Source organism: Neopsephotus bourkii, unplaced genomic scaffold (assembly GCF_033783945.1).
Source record: "Neopsephotus bourkii isolate Nb327-2 ecotype Australia unplaced genomic scaffold, CSIRO-AGI_Nbou_v1 NB_1654, whole genome shotgun sequence".
Classification (NCBI taxonomy): Eukaryota; Metazoa; Chordata; class Aves; order Psittaciformes; family Psittacidae; genus Neopsephotus; species Neopsephotus bourkii.
The window spans coordinates 143,764-166,070 of NW_026902128.1; the positions used below are offsets into that span (position 1 = coordinate 143,764).

At 40.0% G+C, this 22,307-nt stretch overlaps 1 protein-coding gene across 1 annotated transcript in view; it reads right to left on the bottom strand.

The window, feature by feature from the left end:
- Window positions 1-22,307, bottom strand: part of FNDC3B (fibronectin type III domain containing 3B) — a 195,702-nt gene that overhangs the window by 137,768 nt on the left and 35,627 nt on the right. Inside the window, exons 2-3 of the mRNA XM_061374824.1 lie at window positions 16,912-17,050; window positions 8,449-8,524 (exon numbers count right to left, since the gene is read on the bottom strand). Coding sequence (XP_061230808.1) covers window positions 8,449-8,524; window positions 16,912-17,022 — 187 coding nt within the window. The 5' untranslated portion in view covers window positions 17,023-17,050. The remainder of the gene's footprint in view (window positions 1-8,448; window positions 8,525-16,911; window positions 17,051-22,307) is intronic.

The window sequence follows — 22,307 nt, forward strand, 5'->3', positions numbered from 1 at the left end:
GGCATGCAGCTCCACAAGCAGCACAGCCCTGCTTTCCCAGGAAAGAGGCTGCAGGGTCAGGAAAGACTGCGGCCATCCCTCCGAGCATATGTGGACACAGACAGTTAGAAAGGTTCTTCCAAAATGCTTAGAGTTTCCACGTTTCAAAGCATTTAAAAAAATATTTCCAGTTTCCATGGTATTTCTCTCCCCTTCTCACAATGTGCACCGTAAAACATTCAAACTTGAGGATTTAGGAAGATTAAGCTAAATTAAAACTTAGTTATGTATCAAGTTTCTTCTTCTTACTTTCATCTTCTGTCAGGGGAGTTACATTAAATAATAGCTACCAATTCACTATATTTTGTTCAAAACAGATTTTTAAAGGACTAAATACTCTATACAGCAAATGCACTAATGCAGGTGCATCTTATTCAAGATTTAATCTGCACCCATGCAAAACAAACTTCCATGATTATTCTTAGCAGTAGCAGATTTAAAATTGAGAAGCTAAGATGATTCACACAGTAAACAAAGCATCCTATTGTTTACTTCTGGCTTCCTACATGGTTTCCTATACTTTATTGTAGTGCGCTAAAAACAAAACCTATGAGATAAAAGGAGAATGGTGCCACGATCTTACTGACAATAAGAAGGGAACGTCTGTGCTGAGTTCACATCCCTTTGCTCTCTCTCTTAAAAGATTTCAAAACAAGTTTCACAAAAGTATGAAAACGTGAAAATTATTTATTGCACGTGGAAGGAACACATGACGCACAATCAGGGCCTCAGTTTTACTAAGGTGACCAAACACAAAAAGGTCAAAATGACCCATAACTGAAATACAGGTAGAGTCACCAAAAATAACACAGGATAAAAAGCTCCACTGCAAACTGTTATTTTCTAGTCAATAACAGAGCAACAATGGGAAACTAAAATAAAAGTATGTGTTATGATTAGATGGTTAGGTTTTAACAACTAGTGGTTTATAGCTATGTCTTTGAAAAACTATGGAGGACACCGTGAATAATATCCCAAGAGGAAGGGCACAACTGAACCCAGATCTGGGGACATGCCAGGGCTACCTAGCTGAACCTGCCAACACACTGAAGCAACTAAAGCTATAAGATGGTGACAGTGCCTCTAAAGGATAATACTGACTGTTGATAGAAGAAACAAATATTTTGGCCAACACAGCAAAGGTTGACTGAACAGAAAGTCAAGTAAGATGATGTAAATGAGCGGTAAAAATTATGTCTTTATGTAAATAATTTATACAGTATCACATACTAGGGTTTAAATGGCCCTTACTGTAAAAAAAATCAGCCAGAATTTAATAAACAGAAGGCAAACAAAGGCTATTTAATACCAAAAGAGAAGATGTATTTTAAAACATCACCACACAGACTGTTTTGCTCCAAACCCAGATGACCAAAACAACCTGAACTGAAACTACATGCCCTATAGGAAGTTTTCTATAACATGTAACCAGGCTGCACAGCACCATGTAGGCAGAAAGAGCCAAAACGCTTCAGAGAAACAAGAAGAAAGAAAAACATCAGTGCTCAGACTGTTATTTCACTCTGTTCTCTGACACAGCCGAAGCGTGTCCATCCTGTCCCACTCTGGTGCACCCTGGCAGATGCTTCCCACGAGGGTGCTTGAACTCATGCAGACACCCAACCAGCATCAGACAGAAGACACGCATGCTAAAGAGGATACCATTTCTTCCCACTCTGCAGAATTCTGTGTTCTGATCAAGGAAATGCTTTGCAGCACATTTTGAAAACAATCATGAATTAATTTCTGTAAACTTGACCAAGGACCAAATTCCAAGAATTCAAGAGATACTATGGAGGGAAAACAGATACCAGCCCCTGGCTCTCATCAGTGCACAGGCAGCGGCTGCGCTAAGTGTCCAGTGTACCTTCCCCCTCAGATTCCACCAGCTGCCCTTTGATTAAAGGATATTTCCAGCCTTCTGGAAACCCCTCCAAAGCAACATGATTTTGGGTGCTGCTGTTATTTCACCTCAAGCTGAAAGCAAGCCATGTACACTGATGAGCAACCTATCATCAGCCTCTGCACTTGCACAGCCATGGAGGGAGGTGCTCTCTGCAGCTGATGGAACAGGTAAGCTTGCAGCATTATAAAACCAGCCAGCTACCTGAACCTATATTGTTTTGTTCCATGTCCTTAGGCTTCTTCCATCCCAACCTCAGATCCGACATTCCCCAGTTCCTTTGTGCAAGCCTCTCATCTTGATGCCTCCATCCCCCCACCCCCTTCCCACTAACACCCCCCAGTTATCACTCAGCTCTTACATGATGTCCCACCTATTTTCAACTCTTTCCTTCCCTCCAAGAAACTGACTCACTTCCTCATTTCCAATCTCATACTAAAGGGAAAAATAATAAGGACTTTTTTTGGTTTGCTTAGACTAGACTGAACAGCCTTATTTCCCTGACACACACACTCTTCCTACATAAATCTACATCTATTTAGCCTTTAATATTATCCATTCCTTTGCATTACCACACCAAACCACACCCACACACCAATTTAAGGGAATAATAATTCCAGGAAATCTTTCATTTGAGAAACCACTGCTAGATTTTTAGCATACTTCTGGCCTTTCTCTTGAGTTACTCACTTTCAGAGCATCAGAAACAGCAGCACCAAAATTTAATTCGTGCATTTGGTTTTACAGAAGAGGAACAAGCTAGGGCCCTGCAGCGCTGAAGTTCAGCACCAATGGCAAAGCACCTGAAAGCATCACTTGAAACAAATACCAGTATTAGTGAACCATGTACGCATAGTATCCTGTTTTCATTTCAAAATGTAACCACCCAAAGGCAATTCAGATCCATGTCTATACAATATGGATATTCATGCTTAAACGTAACTACAACTCTCCATGCAATTGCACCTCTGTATCTTGTCCTTGAAAACATCACAAAGCAAAAGCCCACTTAACGCAGAACCTGTGCTATGCTAGAATTAAAGCATAATTTCTTTTCATTAGCATATTTATTTTCTTCGCACACAAATTTTGTGCTTTGCTATTCCAAACCTAGTGCTGCGACACTGAACAAAGACTACAGGAAGTTTCAGGAGAGTGCTTTCAACAGCATAAGCTAGACAAAATATACTGGGAATTTAAATTTTTATCACACCAGATGCTTTTCTGCTACCTGTTCTTTTCTGCATCTTTGTCACAGGCTTTTTGAATGCTACATGTACATACGTAAAATTACAGAACAGAAAACTCAGTCTGGTTTGCTTGTGGCAGAAAAGGCAACCCAACTCAGATATCGTTCAGATGGATTGTAACAAAAAGTACATTTAACAACAACTAAGCAGTTCTGTGTGACCAATGGATGACCAGTGGTTTTATTCAGCCTACATACTCCGTACATACGTATTTTCAATATGTGGGTGACAAGCAAGTACAAGTGGAACCAGAAAAATCATTTAGTTGGTATTATTCATACCACAGTGTGCATGACAGCTTGGCATTACTGCCTTCCAGGATGAAAAAGTACTCATCAGATTCTTGGGCACAGCTTCATTGCCCCAGACTGCAAACAAAATGCTGTATTTTTAAGCAGTTTAGTATATGACATGATTCTCATGCAGCAACTGAAGTTCCTACAAAAGATCTTAAGATACTGGCTAAAAACACTAGTTTTCAATCTGTCACTAGGGAAAAGGGAATTTCCTGAGCACATCAGATTCACCTGGAATCTATTTATTCTGAAAATCAGAAAACGGAATAATCTCTTTTCCAAATATAGGGGGGCTGTTTTGGTTCCATTCTGTAGTTGATCAGATTCATGTTCTCCCTTTCTTCCATATTTCATTTAGTGTGGTTACCCCAAATCACTACGTGGAAGCAATCTTTCATATAAAGGAAATACAAAGACTATGGCTATAGCTGAGCAAAGAAATGGGTGAGGATATGCCTTGCCCTTTCCTTGCAGAGCTAGCAACAGTCAAGTCCGGAGTTGGTGAAAAAGTAAGTGGAAAAACACAAAAAGGAAATGAAGTATTTGAAGTATTGACGTATTTATGAAGTATTTATTATCTGTCGAAACTGTGTAAAAAGAGCTATTTATATAGTTTAAATTATTTTAAAATACTGATGATACAGCACATATACACATTTCATCTCTCAAAAATACTGAATTAAGATTCCAAACCCCTTTAACCACTCATGGAGGTACAGCTTTGAAGTTAGAGCCCAAACCTCAGCAAGAGCGGCTGGTAGCACAGGACAAGACGGGTTTTCCTCCCCTGCTCCATAGGGATATGGTCATTTTTGGAGGAAGTATACTACTGCTGTGTCATTAATACGCACATGGCTTAAAAGGAACAAAGACTGGTCATCCCATTGCACGCAAATTAAGGATGTGCTTTATATTTCTACTTCATAATAAACGTCAGATGGCCAGCCCCAGTATTCAGCAAGTGCTCCACTGTTTGACAGCCTAGGCAGCCAGAAGAGCATGCCTTCTGCCCGCATAGGGAGCAGCAGGTTCCAGTCTTCTACTTGATTTAGCTTCTAGCAACTACCAAAAAAAAAAAGAAAAAAAAATATTCCCCTCAGCCCCATTTCCCCTTCCTTCCCAATCTCATTTCTTTATTCCTTTATTTGATGGTTGTTATAAAGGTTACAAAAGTCACATAGAATCACAGAATTGTTTGGGTTGGAAAAGACCATAAAGACAATGTAATTCCAACCCCGTGTCATGGGGAGGGACACCTTTCACCACATCAGGTTGCTCAAAGCACTGTCCAACTTCACTATATATTACAACATCTCTTCTATTAATTGGGATGGAGAAAAGAAACCCTTGAAAAGTCAGCCAATAACACAAGTCCTGCTGAGAGCACTGGAATCACTCAGATGCTTCCCTAAGTAACTCAATGTGTGGACTGTGCCATGGAGACCTTTACTCAATGGCCGATTTCTGCAAAGACCAGATTTGTCAGTCTCTCTAAATCTGACCTCTCAAAGAAACCACAGACCCTATTCATGCTCACTGACCAGCTAAACTTCTCCCAGACACCACCATTTCCATAAGCTGAGTAATCCAGCTCCCCACCATGGTCTATAGGACTTATAAATCAACATCTTAAACAAGTCACCTCCAGCTATATGCACATAGGAAACAAGAATGAAGAGAGAACTTGCAGTAAAATATTGCACATTCAATTAAAAGTACACATTTATTCCACCTTTGCAGTATTTTAGGGGGTAGCTTAGTTCAGCTGGGAATTTTCACTATCTTACTCCTAAAACCATGAGGAACTTGAAAAAGTTCTTGTATTTAGGATTTCTCCGCTACTCAAAAACATCAGAGACCTTTAAATACGCATCTGTTCTTTCTGCTTTGAAACAGTAACTACTCAATTAGTGGCTAATTACAGTTCATGGTGATTAAAACAGAGGGTATTCCACAGAGATTCTCCTCCAACAAGTGTCTTTCTTCCAACCTTGAGAAGACAAATGAAGACCAAGTCTTCTCTGCTATCTTTGCATCAGTCTTCCAACACATATTAATCATCACCCAGCCCCAGACACACCATGGAGCCAAGTGGGGTCCTGGATACAACTGGGTGGCTTCACAGGACATCCAAAACAGGCTCCAGGAGCACAAACTTCTCAAAAAGACACATATATAAAAAAAGCTTTCACAAAGATTAAAAATAAAATAAAAATAAAAACTAAATTTAAAAAATGTAAAAAATAAAAATTAAAAAGAAAAAATAAACAAAATCACTCTACATAAGTGAAGTTACCTGCCTCTGCAGAACAGATGCAGGCCAAAGAAAAGAGCAGCTTTTGTATATCCTGAAGGAAAGGATATAGGATTTTTTAGCATTTAGTGTAACCAAGTCATGACATCTCAAGTTTTTAATAACAGTGTTCACTCTTCCAGGACTCAGGGGAATCGGAGAATTTATTATGAAATAGTCCTTCATATTGTGAATGCAAATTAATCCTATTTACAACCACAACTTCTGTCATAACACTGAACACGTGGCAGTAAGGAAAAAGTGAGTGTCGTCCGTTCAACCAGCTAACAGACATACATGCTGCCTTAGCATAGTGCTAAAATTATTCCACAGCTTGCTAATCATAGTGTAATGTGGGAGCAAAGGAAAAGCATCATTATTGTCTGAATGCTACCCCACATCTATGGAACATGTTAACCTTTAAACCTACTGAATACTCTAACACAGGAAATAATAAAATAAAGACATTATAAGTTTTGTGGAGCAAGGGGGGGGTGTAATTTCCAAAAACAGTGGACACAAAATAACCCTGTCTTCAATAAGCTCTGAGCCCAGGAAAAACTGAACTATCACAAGTCTTAATCTCAGTATATTTGCTGGGTGATAACAGTTTCTTCTGCAATAGATCATCATTAACATTACACTCAGGTGCTCTTTTGTGTTTGAAGCATGTACTGATTTCAGCAACACAAATGTTTTGTAACAAAGTAGGAGCTGAAGCTTTAGCATGAAAATAATTTCAGGCCAAACTTGCAGAGTGTACAGACTTGTGCTTGGGCAGGCAACACTGCAGCTCTACCAAAAAAAGGAGACAATCAACCTACAAATTCTAAATTACTTCTGTGAAAGACTGTTGAGGAGTACCAAACAGCCTCACTGGCACAAACATATTAAATTACTGGGAATACAGAACCAGGAGGTTTCAACTTGCATTTACTTAAATACACCGTCTGAACAGTATCTTTAAGCATGACAAAAAAAAATAAATGTGTCATAATTATATTTGTAATGGAAATTTTTAATGTACTAGCCAATATAAAGAATTCATTTAAAATAAAGGGAGTAGCCAGCTTTATTCCTATGTTAATTGCCACGTGGACTGATTTCTTACCACACAGCATGTTGGCTATAAATCTTAACAAGCAGTTTCAAATTGCTGCTATTATTGCTCATCAGGACTGAAGAATCCTGGATGGTGTTCAGGGAAGCTTCTATAACATCTATCTCAAGCAACTATTAATTCATCATTCCCTGGGAATGAAATTTCAAGCAACAACCACCAACTCCTCCTCTGTTTAAATGGTGGGGGCAGCAAAAAGATGCAGAGACACCAAGATCTGAAATTTTAGAGACATAAAGGACAAACTATTCTCTATGGGTGCGGTGCAGCCCTGGAACAGTTTGCCCAGGGAGCATACTCCATCTCCACAGAGCTTCACAACTCAGGATGTTGAGGACAATCCCATCCACCTCTGATACTATTCTTCCTTTCAGCAGAAGGTTGGGTAAGGTGACTTCCAGAGTCCCTTCTAATCCAAGTTTTAATAAAAAGCATAGTTACCTCTGAGCACTACAATTTTAGTATTTGATGCAGTCAAAGGAACAGTCTCCCTTGATAGATCTGAAATTCACAGTCAAAATACAGGGGCAGCTCACTAGCTATACAATTGTTATTAAACAGACTTCCAAACCTCTCTCCCCTCCTCCCCTCCTCCCCCCATTACATTTAGCAAAGGCTTTTGAATGAATAGCCCGTTGAGATTGCTGCTGAATGGCATAAGATATGGAAAAGATAGGGGAGGCAACAACACCTACCACCCTTCTCAAAAAATTAAGATAACGACACAAGCTCAAAAAAACATCACTGAAAACAATATTAGCAGGACAGCTACACAAAGTCTATTCCTTTTAAAGTTTGATTTAACCTTCCTGTACTTACTGTAGGTAGTGTTATACCTAGGGAAATACCTGCTTCACTTCAAAGCTGCATTTGCCACTAGTTAGAAACCTTTCCACAGTACATAATATACAATCTGAAAGGTCTTTACTGCTTCTCCCTTCAGACCTGTTAAAAGACTGTGTGGGATCTCTCTCCTAAAAACCACAAGTATTATTTATCATATTTGCACAATTTTACAGAGAGGTAAAACAGACGTCAAATGACTGCTTACATGTTTTTATTCAAAACTACATAATTAACTGGCTCTGCTGCTAAAGAACCAATTCAGTATTCTCCTCAAAACCAGTCTGACTTCCCCAAGCACTCTGCAACATCTGTTCTTCTCTGCTCATTTTCTGTCCCTCCAGAAGCCTGTATTAAAACAAAATAGTTTTTCCACAGATATTCACTTAATTTGCTACTACTTTTTCAGTCTAACTTGGGACCTCTCATTTGTATTTACTCTTTGCTTATAAGGAAATATATACAAAAAAATAAAAAATGCTGATAAATGACTGAATGGAGAGAAAGCTCCTGGACTTTCAAGAAACGTATGACTCATTCTGGGATACTGAAGTCCTATAATATGTCCAGCAGCCATGTCTTCAACTTCTCACTCTTATAAGCGCTGTATTTTCAGAACTGTGTATCGTGTTTTTATAGAGATGAGGGAACAAGTATTCCACAACATAAGCAGTGCTCATCCACACATTCGTGTGCCCTCTTACCTTGGATGCACTGCAGGGTTCCATCCTCAGCCCTTATTGTAAAGGTTTCACCTGGATTAACTTGAACCAAAAAGACCTGAAAAAAGAAAAAAGCATACATTTGTCTCACTGTGATCTTAAGAAACAGAATGGCATACCATATCTTTGGGTACCAACAGGGTCCAAAAGTCAGTACAGATTTAAAAGTCTATCTACTCATCTAAATGTTAAGAGATGAAATAAAGACGTAACTCAGTTGTGCGCAAGTGAAAATTATGGCTCTGGGTTCCACCAACAAACTTTTGACAGCATGTTTAACTTAGCCTAATGCTGATAGCTAAGGACATAAATCTTCAGAGCACTGGCACACGAGAGCAGAGAGCACATAACCTCCCACACATAGCACCATGCCATACCGGGATTTCAAGTTCACAGGAATAACAGGGCTTTTGCAGTCTAAGGGGAGTTGATAACATTACATTTTTAAGAATTTATCCTTCAGTCTTACACATAACAGACCTCAGTTAAACAAAACCAACAGACAGACGCACACTTCAATAGCTGCACACAGAACCAGTGATAAACTATTCCTTCAGTAACAATCACTTTTGTTTTGTAAATCATCAAAGTATCACCTCAGTCTCTCATTGCTGAATTCCGCAGATGACAGGAATGTTACAAAGACCAAGAAGCACCAAAACATATCCCAGTTCAATGCACACTGCACACATCTTTATTATTTTTCAGGTGTCTAAAATGATGTTTTTAAAATGTATGGCTTATATTTCTTTCTTTAATGAAGAGTTTCATTGGGAAAACATGATCATTTACTTGCAAAACTTTTACTCAAATACTTTAAACACACTTCTGTTAACTCTGCATTGTCAGAAGTTGGATAGAAATCTGGCTTAATTTTGGTAGAATTTAAAATTAGATTTCTATCTTTTTGTGAACACTCTCTAGATTTAGGTTTGGTCTTTATATTCTGGGACACCTGCATGCAGAATTTAATCACTTAATCTGGAAAGACAGAATTTGAATTAATGTTGTGTTTCTGAATTCCTTAAACTAAATACGTAAAATAATTATTACCAAGATGACCTTTGAATTACAGTAATCTTACAAAACCCCATTATTCCAGCAATATTTTTAAAGCACAAGCTGGAAATCAGAAAAATGACATATGAAAGCCATTATTTTGTCCGCTTCTCGGGGAGCACTGAACAAGATGGATCTGATCCAGCATACAGAGCACAATAAATGGATCTGAAAAGATAAGAGGCAAAAGCCATCCCATCCCTAACCTCTGAACAATCACCATTTAAGTCACACCATTTAAGTGTGCTTTTGCTATGAATAGGCATGAATTATCCGCAACAGGATATGGGCATCCGGTCAAAAGAAGAGCAGAGCAAAGCAATGTCATTCAGCTTACAAAAATCCCAACCAGAATTCAGAAACCTGAACACAAAGAGGCAAAGAATAACAAAAATATCCCATTATCTCATTTGCATTATATGTCTAAATCAACATCTCTAAAGCTGGTTATTTATTAGGGTTAGGGTTAGGGTTTGGAAGAACTTGGTCCAACTCCTTAGAATACATAGAATAGAATGGTTTAGGTTGGAAGGGACCTTAAAGATCATCTAGTTCCAACCCCACCTGCCATAGGCAGGGATACCTTCCACTAGACCATGTTGCTCAAATCCCCGACCAACCTGGCCTTGCACACTGCCAGGGATGGGGCAGCCACAGCTTCCCTGGGCAACCTGTGCCAGTGCCTCATCACCCTCACAGGAAAAAACTTCTTCCTAATGTCTAATCTGAATCTACCCCCTTTAATTTTAAAGCCATTTCCCCTTATCCTACCCCTACATGCCCTTGTGAAAAATTCTCCAGATTTCTTGCAGGCCACCTCAGGCACTGAAAGTCTGCTTACAGCTCCCTGGAGATCTCCATGAGGCCTTCTCTTCTCCAAGCCAAATGAGCCCAACTCTCTCAGCGTGCCTCTGTAGCAGAGGTGCTCCAACACTCTGATCATCTTCGTGGCCTCCTCTGGACACCCTGCAACAACTCCGTGTTCCTTACCCAAACTAGACCCGTGTCTCATACATGAACAGCTCCATCTTCTCCCTACAGCAGGGAGTTAAGTTTGATGGCAGCCTGTTTAAAGGCTGTGTGAGAGGGATTCCTACATGAGGCATATGCCTACCTCAGTTATCAAAAGGATGTGATTTACAAATGTCTTTTCAACGAGTCATTGCAAAAGGTCGCTCGCTAGTGCACACATCTGCATTAGCATCCCTGTAGCTGTGCTATGAAAAATCCTTGGGTTTCTGCATTAAAAAAGATAATATCCCTAATAACAGCTGCTGCTTATGGTGGCTAAAATGAAGGGCAGCTGCTATCAGTTCACAGAATTCAACAGCTTAAAGATTTCATTAAAAAAAAAAGAAGGAAAAAAAAAAAAAAAGGAAAAAGGCCAACTAGGCACTAGCTACTGCCACAAAGCATGGATTATGCTGGTTAGGAAGCAAAAAACCAAATTTGTCTATTGCATGCTGCAGGATAACAACAGCCACCTCTACCCGGCATCTGGAGTAGGGACCATACTGCCTTTCCTAAATTTTATGCACAGCCCAATAAAGACAAGAGACCACAAAATATTTTCACCCAGGATCGTGCCCTGAGCTCTTCAGCTACAGAAGAAGAAATACCAAACATTTCTGAAATTCATTCAGTTAAGCAAAATTTTAGAAGAATTAAGAGGCCAAAGAGCAAGAAGAGAACCTGAGGCCCTGAGTCGCCAAGCCTCTGTGTGTAGCTAAAAAGGCCACCTTCAGCTATGCAGGGTTTCTTAAACAGTGAAGAAATCAACCTCTGGCTACAGTGGTACAGGAAAGCAGTTCTGAGAAGTTCTGAAGGTACTAAAAGACATTCTTCTACAGTGATGCTCAAAATCAGCCACCTGTGCAGCAGAAGAAAACACAGGCGGCTGCTGGGGAAGAGCAGCTATATCAAAAGCAAACAGGAATAGCTAACATGTGAATTATGTGGGTCAACGCTGAAGGAAGGGCTGGATGTGGAGGAAGTGCTGGATGCAAAGGGAAGACAGCCAACACATCAGCACTCATATTCAAGGGTGTCCTCAGACCCAGCAGCAACAATCATGGTGCTCCTGAGGCAAGACTCCACACTTGTTCCATATTGCAAGCATCTCCCTTCCAAACAGGCTGCAAGCCTAGCCCCAGCCTCCGCTCCCTCCCCAAAGATGGGGTGCTGGGGTCTGCCCCATAATCCACCCCACCACCTAGACCCCTCTGCACTCACCCTGTGCCACATACAACCCCCTGAGAGCTTGCAAAACTAACAAGCCGCCGAGCTGAGGTCAAACCATTAAAGTCAGCACATGACAAGCATAAGATACTGGGCATCTTCCAGCCACCACCCCCAGTTTATCCCAGTTGCCTGGGACAAATAATACTGAAGCACACTGTGACTTCTTTTGTTAATACACACTAAGTATGTCAAACTAATTCAAAGATTTATTTTTCCCTACATCCTCTTAAAAAACAAAACCGTAGTCTGCAGCTGAGAATGCATCTTTTCTCTTTCTTTTCCACACAAAGAATCTTCATGAGAATGCCTTGTTTCTGAAACTTGTAATTAAAAATCTGAGGAAAGCAATAAAAAGGCTAAGGATAATGTCTATTTTAATGAAAACAAACACAGATTATCTTTAATTTCCCTGTGTCTCTTCCAGTATTCATCATCCCAAGGACGCACATTCATGAGATGGAAGTAAGAAGAGAGAGAACTTAAAAGTCACTTTGAGCCCAGACTGTTGGCCGGCAGCATCATGAGGGCGCAGACCAGTGTCTCATGATCTTCAGCTCTGTTTCAGTCCCCTGGCCTTCTCCCATCCAAAAAGCTAGAGCTTGTGACAGCTGCAAGTATGGAGTCAGCATCACAGTCCCAAAAAGGCTTTTTCTTTTCCCCTAAGAAGTATTCAGGTCTTTGCTTTAGCAGTTTAATCCAGTCAGTGTGGAAGCCCAGCCTTACCTGCAGCATCCTCAGAGACAGCTTGCTATCTCCATAACACACTTATTTGTAGATTTACTTTGCATTTAAGAATGTTATTATATTTTATTTAAAGTCATGTTTGTTAAGACTGATTAATGTTACTAAGTTGCATAGTTACTATAAATATTTATAATCACACACCCAATTTGGCAACAATTGCTCTATGTCCAGACTAAGTTTTCATGATGAGGTAAACTCACACCACTCCTGTCCCCCATTTTCCTACTATCTGACTCTTGTGCCTGCTGGGAGCAGGGGAGGAGACTAACAAACCTGCCAGCAAAGTCCAGCACAGGCTTAAAGCTCAGGTTCAGCTAAATATGAACTATGTACTATGTGGGTAAACAGTCTCATACTAAGATAGAAAATGTCACCTGATAAGACCAAGACCACATGCTATTGTCTATTTTGTACAGTATTGGTTTATTTTTTAAGCATACAGAAGGAAGTCCATATTCAAAACAGATCATCATCTCCTAGCTGTTTTGCTGCAGATCACTAGTGAGAGCAAGTGTAGCAGCAAGTGGGAATACATTCACTTGCATCCATGTGATGCAATACAATACAGTGCTTGCTGTAAAATACTTTCATTTTATGAGAACCTTTTCCTTGCTAAGGTCAGCTGCTTGCACTCTTTCGCTCATTAAAACCTTGCCTTAAGCACTTCCCAATGTGATAAATGCTTCCTAGAGTCAGGGGCGGGGGGGGGGGACACACACAGCATCACAGGCATGGCCTGCAGTTCCTCACAAGTGCTATGAATTACTAATATCTATTGTATTTACAATTTCTACAGTGCATAACCTTTGGAATATATTACAACCTTTTTTTTTGGGGGGGGGGGACGACACATAGGAACACACACAAGAAAAATAAATCAGTCTCTTGGGGCCAATCTCTATTCTACTTTGAAAGACTGCCCCAGATCTCCATGAATTTACAGCTCTGTCCTGCAGGAAGGACCGAAGAGTTCACACCATTCCATGAGCAATATTCTTCCCAGAAATGTATTTCTCAGCTACACAGGAACAGAGAGGATGAATACTTTCAACCTCCCTTCAGTAAGAAAAACTAGGAAACATGCTACATCTTAAATAATACAACAGTAACTTTCAAAAATGAATAGTTTGATGATAGTATTCTGGGCTTAATTATCCTTTTTTTTCCATAGTACTGAAAATAGAGGCATGAAGTAATTCAGTGTATGATGAGTGCTACTGACAGCAAAGCCCACAGGTGGCAGATCCTGAACCCCCTAATTTATCACAAGCTAAACACAATCCAAACAAGTGGTTACATCATCCCTTATTTGACGGCCATTTTTTATGGACTGATGCTTCTCAACTCAGGTATCTTAGATGTATATAAGTTAGAAACAATTTCCTTCCTCAAACAAGCTTCCTGTGAGCAAGTATTTCCACACAGCTCTCCCCACCCCCACCCCCCAGGACATTTCTGCAAGTATCGATAAAAATTTTCAAGAAAGTATGAAGAAGTAACTCTAAATTTTGGCACAAAGTTTATTGACTCAGCTCAGGTCCAGTTCAGGTACAGCTAAACACTTCCAAGCTCTTTGCAAAGTGCACAGAATTGTGCTACCAGAAGATACCAAATCTTGTTACTCACTCAAGACATACTCTTGTCTCCCTTATTGAAAGGTGTGTGGCCCTAACAGACAAGAACATGCACACACAGCACTACATACAGTGCCTGGGCTTGAGCCAAACAGTATAAAAACAAGGTCTGGTAAAAACACCTTTACAAAGAGCAGGCAAGCAGACAACTTGCTACGCCATTGCAGCTACAGTGAGTGAACCAAGCTGAATTAAAACTTTCCCAACTAAATTGCCTGCCATCCTGTACAGATGTGCTATGGCACTATGAGCTGCCCCTCCACTTTATACTCCAAGCTTTTCAGTGCTTGCAGCCGAGTACCTACAGGAAACCATTGAAATTCTTGGACCAAAAGGTTAATTATCACTCCCTGAATCCCCACAGGAGCTACAAGTGGATTAGACGCAGAAAGAGAGTAAGCAGCAACTCTGGAAGGGACATGAAAGCATTCAATACAGTCAGCAGCAATAGAAATTAAGTGTGGGAAACTTAATTAAAAAAAAAAAAGTAATACAAAAATAGCCAGTGCTAGAAATGCAATTTGGGTAGTCTGGAGAAGAGGGATTACTATCAAGCAGACATTCCTAGCTCTGCCCTGCACACTTACCCCCAGAAAGATAAAACAATTGACTGTTTCTATGCAATTGTCTTACAGTGCAGGACTGTTAATGGCAGAACAGCCTTTTGCATCACTCTCCATCTGGCTGCTGGTAAAAAAGCTAAGGTGTTACACCACCTTCAGTCTGCTCTTTTCTACATATGCAAGAATGGTCTTTTGAGAAAATCTGAAGCTCTGCATTTCCAGCTGCAGCTTATAGGACAACTCTACCACGCCAGCATGGCTGAGGCTTCACATATCCAATAACATATAAAGGTAAGCAACAGCAAGCACACTCAGAGCATCTCATCAGAAGCAAGTACGGTCAGCTTCAAAGCACGAGGCATTGGTCTGCATGCTAGCCACTCACTATCTGGAAAACACCATGCGCCATGTCTCCCACCAGCTCTGCTACGATGCTTTCTGACTTCTAATAGAGACAAGGACTGTAATTACACCCTAGAAAAACACATGTCCTTATAAAATCAGCACCTATCCATGGAGTAATATGAACCATCTTTCTTAAGGAAGTCATCCTTATGTGAATCTAATCTGAAGGACGTACCTGCCTTACAAGTAACTAAAATTTCATTCCATTTAGAACTGTACTTTTAAAAAGCAAAGACATCAACTAAACCTTCAGGGACAGGTTGAAAGTGATAATGCACAAAGGCAGCTACACTTTGCAGCATATGAGGGCACATACAGACTAGAGGCCAAAAAGAGTCTCACAGAAAATTGTATTCCACCTACAAGTACTTAAAGAGATAAGGTGATGAGGTCTACAAGCAGCATTCAACAAACATTTATGCAGAAACGGACTCTGGCCCAGAACTTTTCTGAGTCACATTGGCAAAGCACAGCAAAAGCTAGAAGTATTTCAATTCCAGTACGCCAGTCATTCTTTTTACTCCAAAACGTGAGATGAAAAGCTAGCTTAAAGGTAATGGAGACATTTGCCAAGCAAGGCTTCTGAATCATCACTGATGGGGAAACTCAAAGATCGGACTTAAGAGCCCCATCTCAAAGAAGGGCTCGGAAAGTTTCATGTATTCTTTCTCATATACAGGAGTACCCACAGGCCAGTCTAACCTGATAAATGGTTTCCAGCAAGAACGAAAAGGGCGTATTTAAACAACAATTCTCCAATCCAGTATCAGCAAGCTTGTTCCTTCAGTTAAGCATATTAATACTGGACTAATTAAACAGAGCCATTAAAAGCTTTCTTTTCTATTTTTCCAAGTTGAAGCACACTGTGCAGAAATCACTACAAAAAAAGAATCACAGCAGTGAAAATCTGTATTATAATGAGAACCAAGATAGTTAAACAAAAGCTGACAAGAAAAGCTGAATTTATTCTTCCTCTTGAGGTTGGTCTAACTCAAAACACAGCTTGGAAGGATGAACAAATATCAAGGGTATGAGAAGTAAGAGAATGACTTTTTATATTGATTCATGAAGGACAGCTTAGATATACCTTGGTTGAAATGGCTAGAATAAGGAAGGAACCAAACTGAGTGACACCAAAAACCTGCTAGGGCAGATGTTCTACAACGAGAAATATTAACTCAAAATGACAGGTTTGGGAACCTACCAACTATCTGCTTGAACCTCCAGGCTGTATCCTGACATGAAGGCTTCATGATGGCCTTATATCATTTTATCTACTTCTGATCAAGTTTATCAGAAAAAAATCTCCCAGAAAGGAATATGAAAGCAACTATAAACTTTCCATTCCCTTCTTCTTCTAATGAAGCACAGGATAAAACATAGGGTTGCTAGGATCAGTACATTTAGGTAAGCAATGAACAGCAGACATCACAGGACTCATCTTCAATTCTCCATTTCTTAAAATCTCATCACAGATAATAACAAGATGTCTGGGCATCAGCTAGTACAAGTAAATAATGAGACTAACTTTCTAGAAAGCCCTCAAATATGTAGCATTTACAGCCATTATTTCAATCCCATTATTTTATAGTCAATGAAAGTACATGCAAATAATCACATTAAATTTAATGGTACCCTTAAAGCATTGCTTTTAATGCCAGTGTAAGGGCAGATTTCTGCTTTCCAAGAAATACTCTGCCCTCCCTAGTCCTAGGGAAAACTCTCTTCCCCATCCAGAATCCTTTGGTGGCCCAGAAATAGTTTACTTAAACCAGCCACTTCCTGCAGAGCTCACTGACCTGCTGTGACCCATCGCCATTCACGATGTGAGGCATCATGGCTACCTCTCCGTTCAGCAATGGTGGCAGCTCCAGCGGAATTTGGTCGGTCATCATCATTGTGACGTACATTCATGGAGGATTTTCCTCAACGGGTTTCCTGCAAGAGAAGCATCAGTTAAAGACCTTGGAAAACCCACTCAGACTTCAGAAGGTCACTGGCATCTGCATGGATTTTGCCACTAAGATAGTAACCTACACAAGACACTTGGTTTTGGAATAGGATGCATATAGGAACTTGAAGCACTGAATGGAAGTTTTAACTGTTAGATCGAGAGCATGTCAAGTTTCCAGTCAAGACTTCCAAAACCCAACTAGCCAGATTTCCACTCTTTCCCACAATTATAATCCCAGTCCTCATCACACCACTGAAATATTTAAGTTCCAAGATACTTTCAGGGAGATCTGCTCTGTTCTTAAAGACTGGCAACCTGCTTGCTACCACAGCCCTTGGAACTACACCATCCATGTGGTTTAGATGTTGCTACAGCCCTGCAAACAGTGTGAACTGCCACCTCTAGCACAAGGAGCAGGCACCTGAATTCTACTTAACTGGGATCCAAAGGATCCAGGTTTCTGGTGAAGCAGAAAACAGGGAGGGACAGCACATCCCCACAGGCAGAACACCTTGTATAACACAGAAGACAACAGAAGACAGTCTCACTTAAATATTTGTGAAGAATCACACATCAGTTTGAGCACACCCTCCCCCTTCACAGCTAACTGATGTGGTATGTAAGCACCACTAAAATCACAGGGAGATTGCTTTGTAAAAACAAGTCTTAATTCAGCAATAAGAGTAACATCATACTGTTTTATAGGGCAATAATCCAGTTCTTTAGCGAATCAGATGGATGACCTAATAACATAAGCTTATCTAGAGTACTGCACAAGAACTCCCAAGCAAAGCCACCTCACAGGGCCAGTGCTGATCAGGCAGCCTCCTCGGTATCTCTTATACCAGAGAATCTCAAAGTCCTCCGGAATAATTTCATATACATCACAAATCTGAGTTAGAAGAAAAAAAAAACATACACTGTGACTTAGATGGCTGTAAGCAGCCAGATAATTAGCTGGCACAAGACCACCAGAGTACAAAGAAGAGAATTTTTGGCAAAGAACGACAGGAAAATCCCCATTCATGAGGAGAGCATTGTGGGATCTAGTATTTATATGGAGCACTTCACTACAGAGCTGTAACCAGGAGTTTAATTCATCTGTTCCAGAGGAGACAAAGGTTTGAGCCTCACCAAGGTTGGAGCATGTGGTCCACAGATGCTGCAACCTTAACATCACCATACCTGCTCTGCCCCCAGGTGCTGCTAGACTTTGTAAAGATATAGATAATTTTAGTTTAACAACAAAAATAGTTTAGTTGAAATACACTCTCCATTACCACCAGTCTCTGTCAGAGCTCATCACAGTCCTATCACCTGCACAGCAACCTGATGATCAGAAACATCAGCCTCACCAGGAGCTGGTATTCCAGTCCCTGAAGAAGACCACTTGCGATTTGGAAATGATGGTGGTGCCCACACAGACTGAGTCACGTCTATCTTTTACTTTTTATCAATCACACAAGCCCCCTTCATATCTGAGTAATACCAGAGGACTAAAAGCGTACTTGTTTTTCAGAAGACGTGCAAACTTAGCCCTGTTGCCTCCAGCCATACCTCTCAAGACCAGCATTTTAATTTAACTCAGTACCAAATTTAGCAGGACTTTCACAGCAATTTCCAATGTTCTTATCCGTGCAAAAACACCACTTTTCTAATCATCACTTCACTGGGATATAAACAGAGGCAATCTATTTTCATCCACCTTTAAATGAAATCACTCCTTTCATTTGAGACTCAATTACAAGGCAGCACTTCTCAGAAAGTTCTTGAGACACAGCTGTTAAGAGGATGGAACGGCCACAACCAGGATTCAAGTCCCATCTCCTGCCTGCACCAACTGCTTCATCCCAGAGTCTGGTTGTGTTTTAGTCCTACTGTCACCACTATGCTGAATAATCTGCCCTGCAGTCTATATACCCATGGAGTAAAGAATAAGGACACTTGGTAAACACTACTGTAGACAATAGAATCAAGCTCTCTGATCTGGCATGGGTCTGTTGATGACCCAAGCCTCCCTGCTTTAGTCATTCAAAGCTCTGACCCAACCATTATGTGGGCTAAGGAATCTGTCCAACAGCTCAGAAGCTTTGCTCAACACATTTCCCCCTGAAGTTTTGCAATATTTGGAGATTCTTCTAAATCCTTTGCTTCTCATTACTTTACAGCTTCAGGATTTAATTTTGAGAAAGATCCAAGTCCACAACCAACATTCACTGGCATTGGGTTTTGGTGGTGGAGGGGAAGGAGCAGAGCAATATAACTGACATTTTTATTTGCTTGCTTAAAATTAGTAAGAAGTTTTGAACCATTTCTTAAACACTTGGGATTAAGAAAATGACAAAAAAAGCATAATAAAAGTAATTATGAGTTAGCAACTTTCGATACTCAGTTGTACCTCAAACTACACTGGTTATACATGTAGTTATGTATCTATAGAGTGCATTTGTTTATGCATATGTAGGGAAAAAAATGCTATTTTTAAAAAAATGCAATATTCATAGAAACTATTTTAAACCCATGTAAAATAATATCCCCCCTTCAAATGACGTGTTCATCTAGTCCAAATCCAAAAGCCCCGGTTTTAATGGAGCTTAAGCGTCACACCAATGCTATTTTCTTAAGGAAAAAAAGCCAGACTAGCTTCAAGCTACATATTTTCCTAGTAATATTTCCATTCCAAGCACAACCACCAATATGTTGACATTTATTTGCTACATGTCATTATTTAAAGTTTTACAGCTGCATTCCTTTTGCTTTATTAATGGTTTGTCACTACAGCCATGTCTATACTTGCCTCATATTAAAGCGGGTGGGGGAAGAAAAAAAAGGAAAAAGAAATAAAAAGGGCTTCCTTTATTTGTCAGGTCTGGTATGACCCCACCAGAGATAATGCCAGCAACAGTACTGTCTACAAAGCACAGCTGGCCACAGGCATTCATATTATATTTTTTTAGCAGTATTTGACATAGAAGAACTCCATGCAGAGCTAGATGAAACATGGCTAAAACATCTACTGTGAGACTGGCAGGCTTCACATCAAAATGAAAACCTTTGGAAACAGGCTTCACAACACTTTTTTAGCTCATTTACTCATCCACCCTATTTAAAAGAGGTTTATTCACCTTGCATTCACACCCTTCCTAAAATCTAGTATTCCCGCCACCTCAGGGGATGCTCACATAAGCAAACTTGATTGATACAAAGGCAAGGTCTGAACACAAGCACCTTCTTTTTCTTGTAGATTCAGAAACATCAGTGGGAGAAAACACCAGACAAGAACCCAAAAAGCCAGGTCACATTTCAGGATATGAGAACTCTTCCTTAGCTAAAATATGAACTCCAAATACTAACCCACAGCTTATTTTTCAGGTACTAATTCAAATTTGGGGTTTTGTCTAGAAAGCTGACTATATTTAAATTTAAAAAAGATATTTCCTGTGCGTCTACATTCCCTAGGTTTGGCGGGAACGGACCACAGCAATGCCAGCATGGAGCTAGAGGCTGCACCTCCCTGTCTAGCTATCTCCAGGAATATGGGAAATCACAGCTTCCCATCTTGCTGTAGAGCAAGAAGAAATAACCATCCAAGTTTGATGTTTCTCTCTCCAAACCAAACTTGCAAGCCTTTTGAAGTTTGCAAGTTACTGTTACAAACCTGATTTCCAGTTCAGAACTGCAGCCTTCTACTGATCACTGAGATGACTTAGTTTCCTTAAATTAATTCAATATGTGAATTCGTAATACATAAATTAGTTGCACATGGCATTAGAGAGAAAATTTAAACACACAGAAGAACAAACTGTAACTATCTAAAAACCAATGACCATGTATGGTCAATTAATATGACCTAACAGGTTATGTCAGAGTTCCCCTGAAATTCTAAAAGCAGTGTGAACCACATCAAGATAACCAAGTCCTGCTTTTCCTAGAAGGTCTTACCCATGATATTAATGGGGCTATAAGCCAAGAACATTCTTCTTTTCGGGATTTTTTTCCACTGTCTATTACAAAGCTGAAGAACCTTTTCAAGCTATGGCAGACAAATTCAGAGAACCTGGCAAAAGCAAGAAGAGTTCTGACTATTCAGTCCTGTGACCCCTCTCTGCAAAGGCTCAATTTTTATTTTCCTGAAGAAGACCATTAAACTCTACTGAACAGTGTGTTCTGCTTTTTTATCAGTCATCTGGAATTACAAAAGTTGTACTACAAAGATGATTTCTGGTGACAGCCTTCTAATACCTATTAGAGCCACATATCCTAGTTTATTTAAAATACAACAGAAATCCAGGACTAAACACACATTTGCACTTGTGCAGTGGTTAGTTAAGGTTACTCTGTCTGATAATAAAAGAACATCCTGCACAGAGTCTGAAGCTACAGTCTCAGCATTACTATAGAAAAGATTCAAAACACACATAGTATAAAATTTTAAAAGGAAAAATTTTATCTTTCCAGCTTAAAAAAAAAGCCTTACAAGTTCAAGATTAGGAAGTTCATACGCAGATGGTGCATGTACATACACAGACACACACAAGCCCAAACAATGCATGCAGCAAGTAATAAACAAGCAAACAAAAACACCTCAGATTTTCTACAAGATTTGTCCTCAGACATGACAAGCCATTTGCCCATGGCCCAGCCACCTCCTGAACCAGCTGTGACCTCAGCCCCTCCTGGCCACCAGATGCATCATTGAAGACCATCAATTTCTCAAATTGCTTTCCATGAGATGAAGCTCAAATGCAATGGCAACCGTCAAAGAAAGCCAGAGGCGCACTGGTGCTCAACCTTCCCTTACCTAAATTTAGGACAAATGTCTGTCATGATCAGTAACATGAGCTATCCTGCCTTTGTAACAAACACCAGAAATCACATGGTATTAGCACGTATGGCAAGACACATGTCCAGTCCTCCCTGAAGGAAATTAACCTAAAACACTCCTTGCAAAGAAAACTTGGACACTAAGAGTGGCTTCAAAGATGATAGAATCTATTACCCAACAAAACCTAGTTTTCTTGAAACAGAAAATTTCTCCTTTAATTCTTCAAAATCATAAAACATCCCACTGAGGCTGGGGAGAGGAGAGGCTTGTGTCAGAACCAAATATATTTTTTTTTCTATTTAAATATCAGCTTATATAGGATAATATGATCTCCTGCATTATTTTTATACATATGTACGTATTATGTGAGCCCTCTTCTACCATTATGCATGTAATGGGTAACCTTCTACTGCACA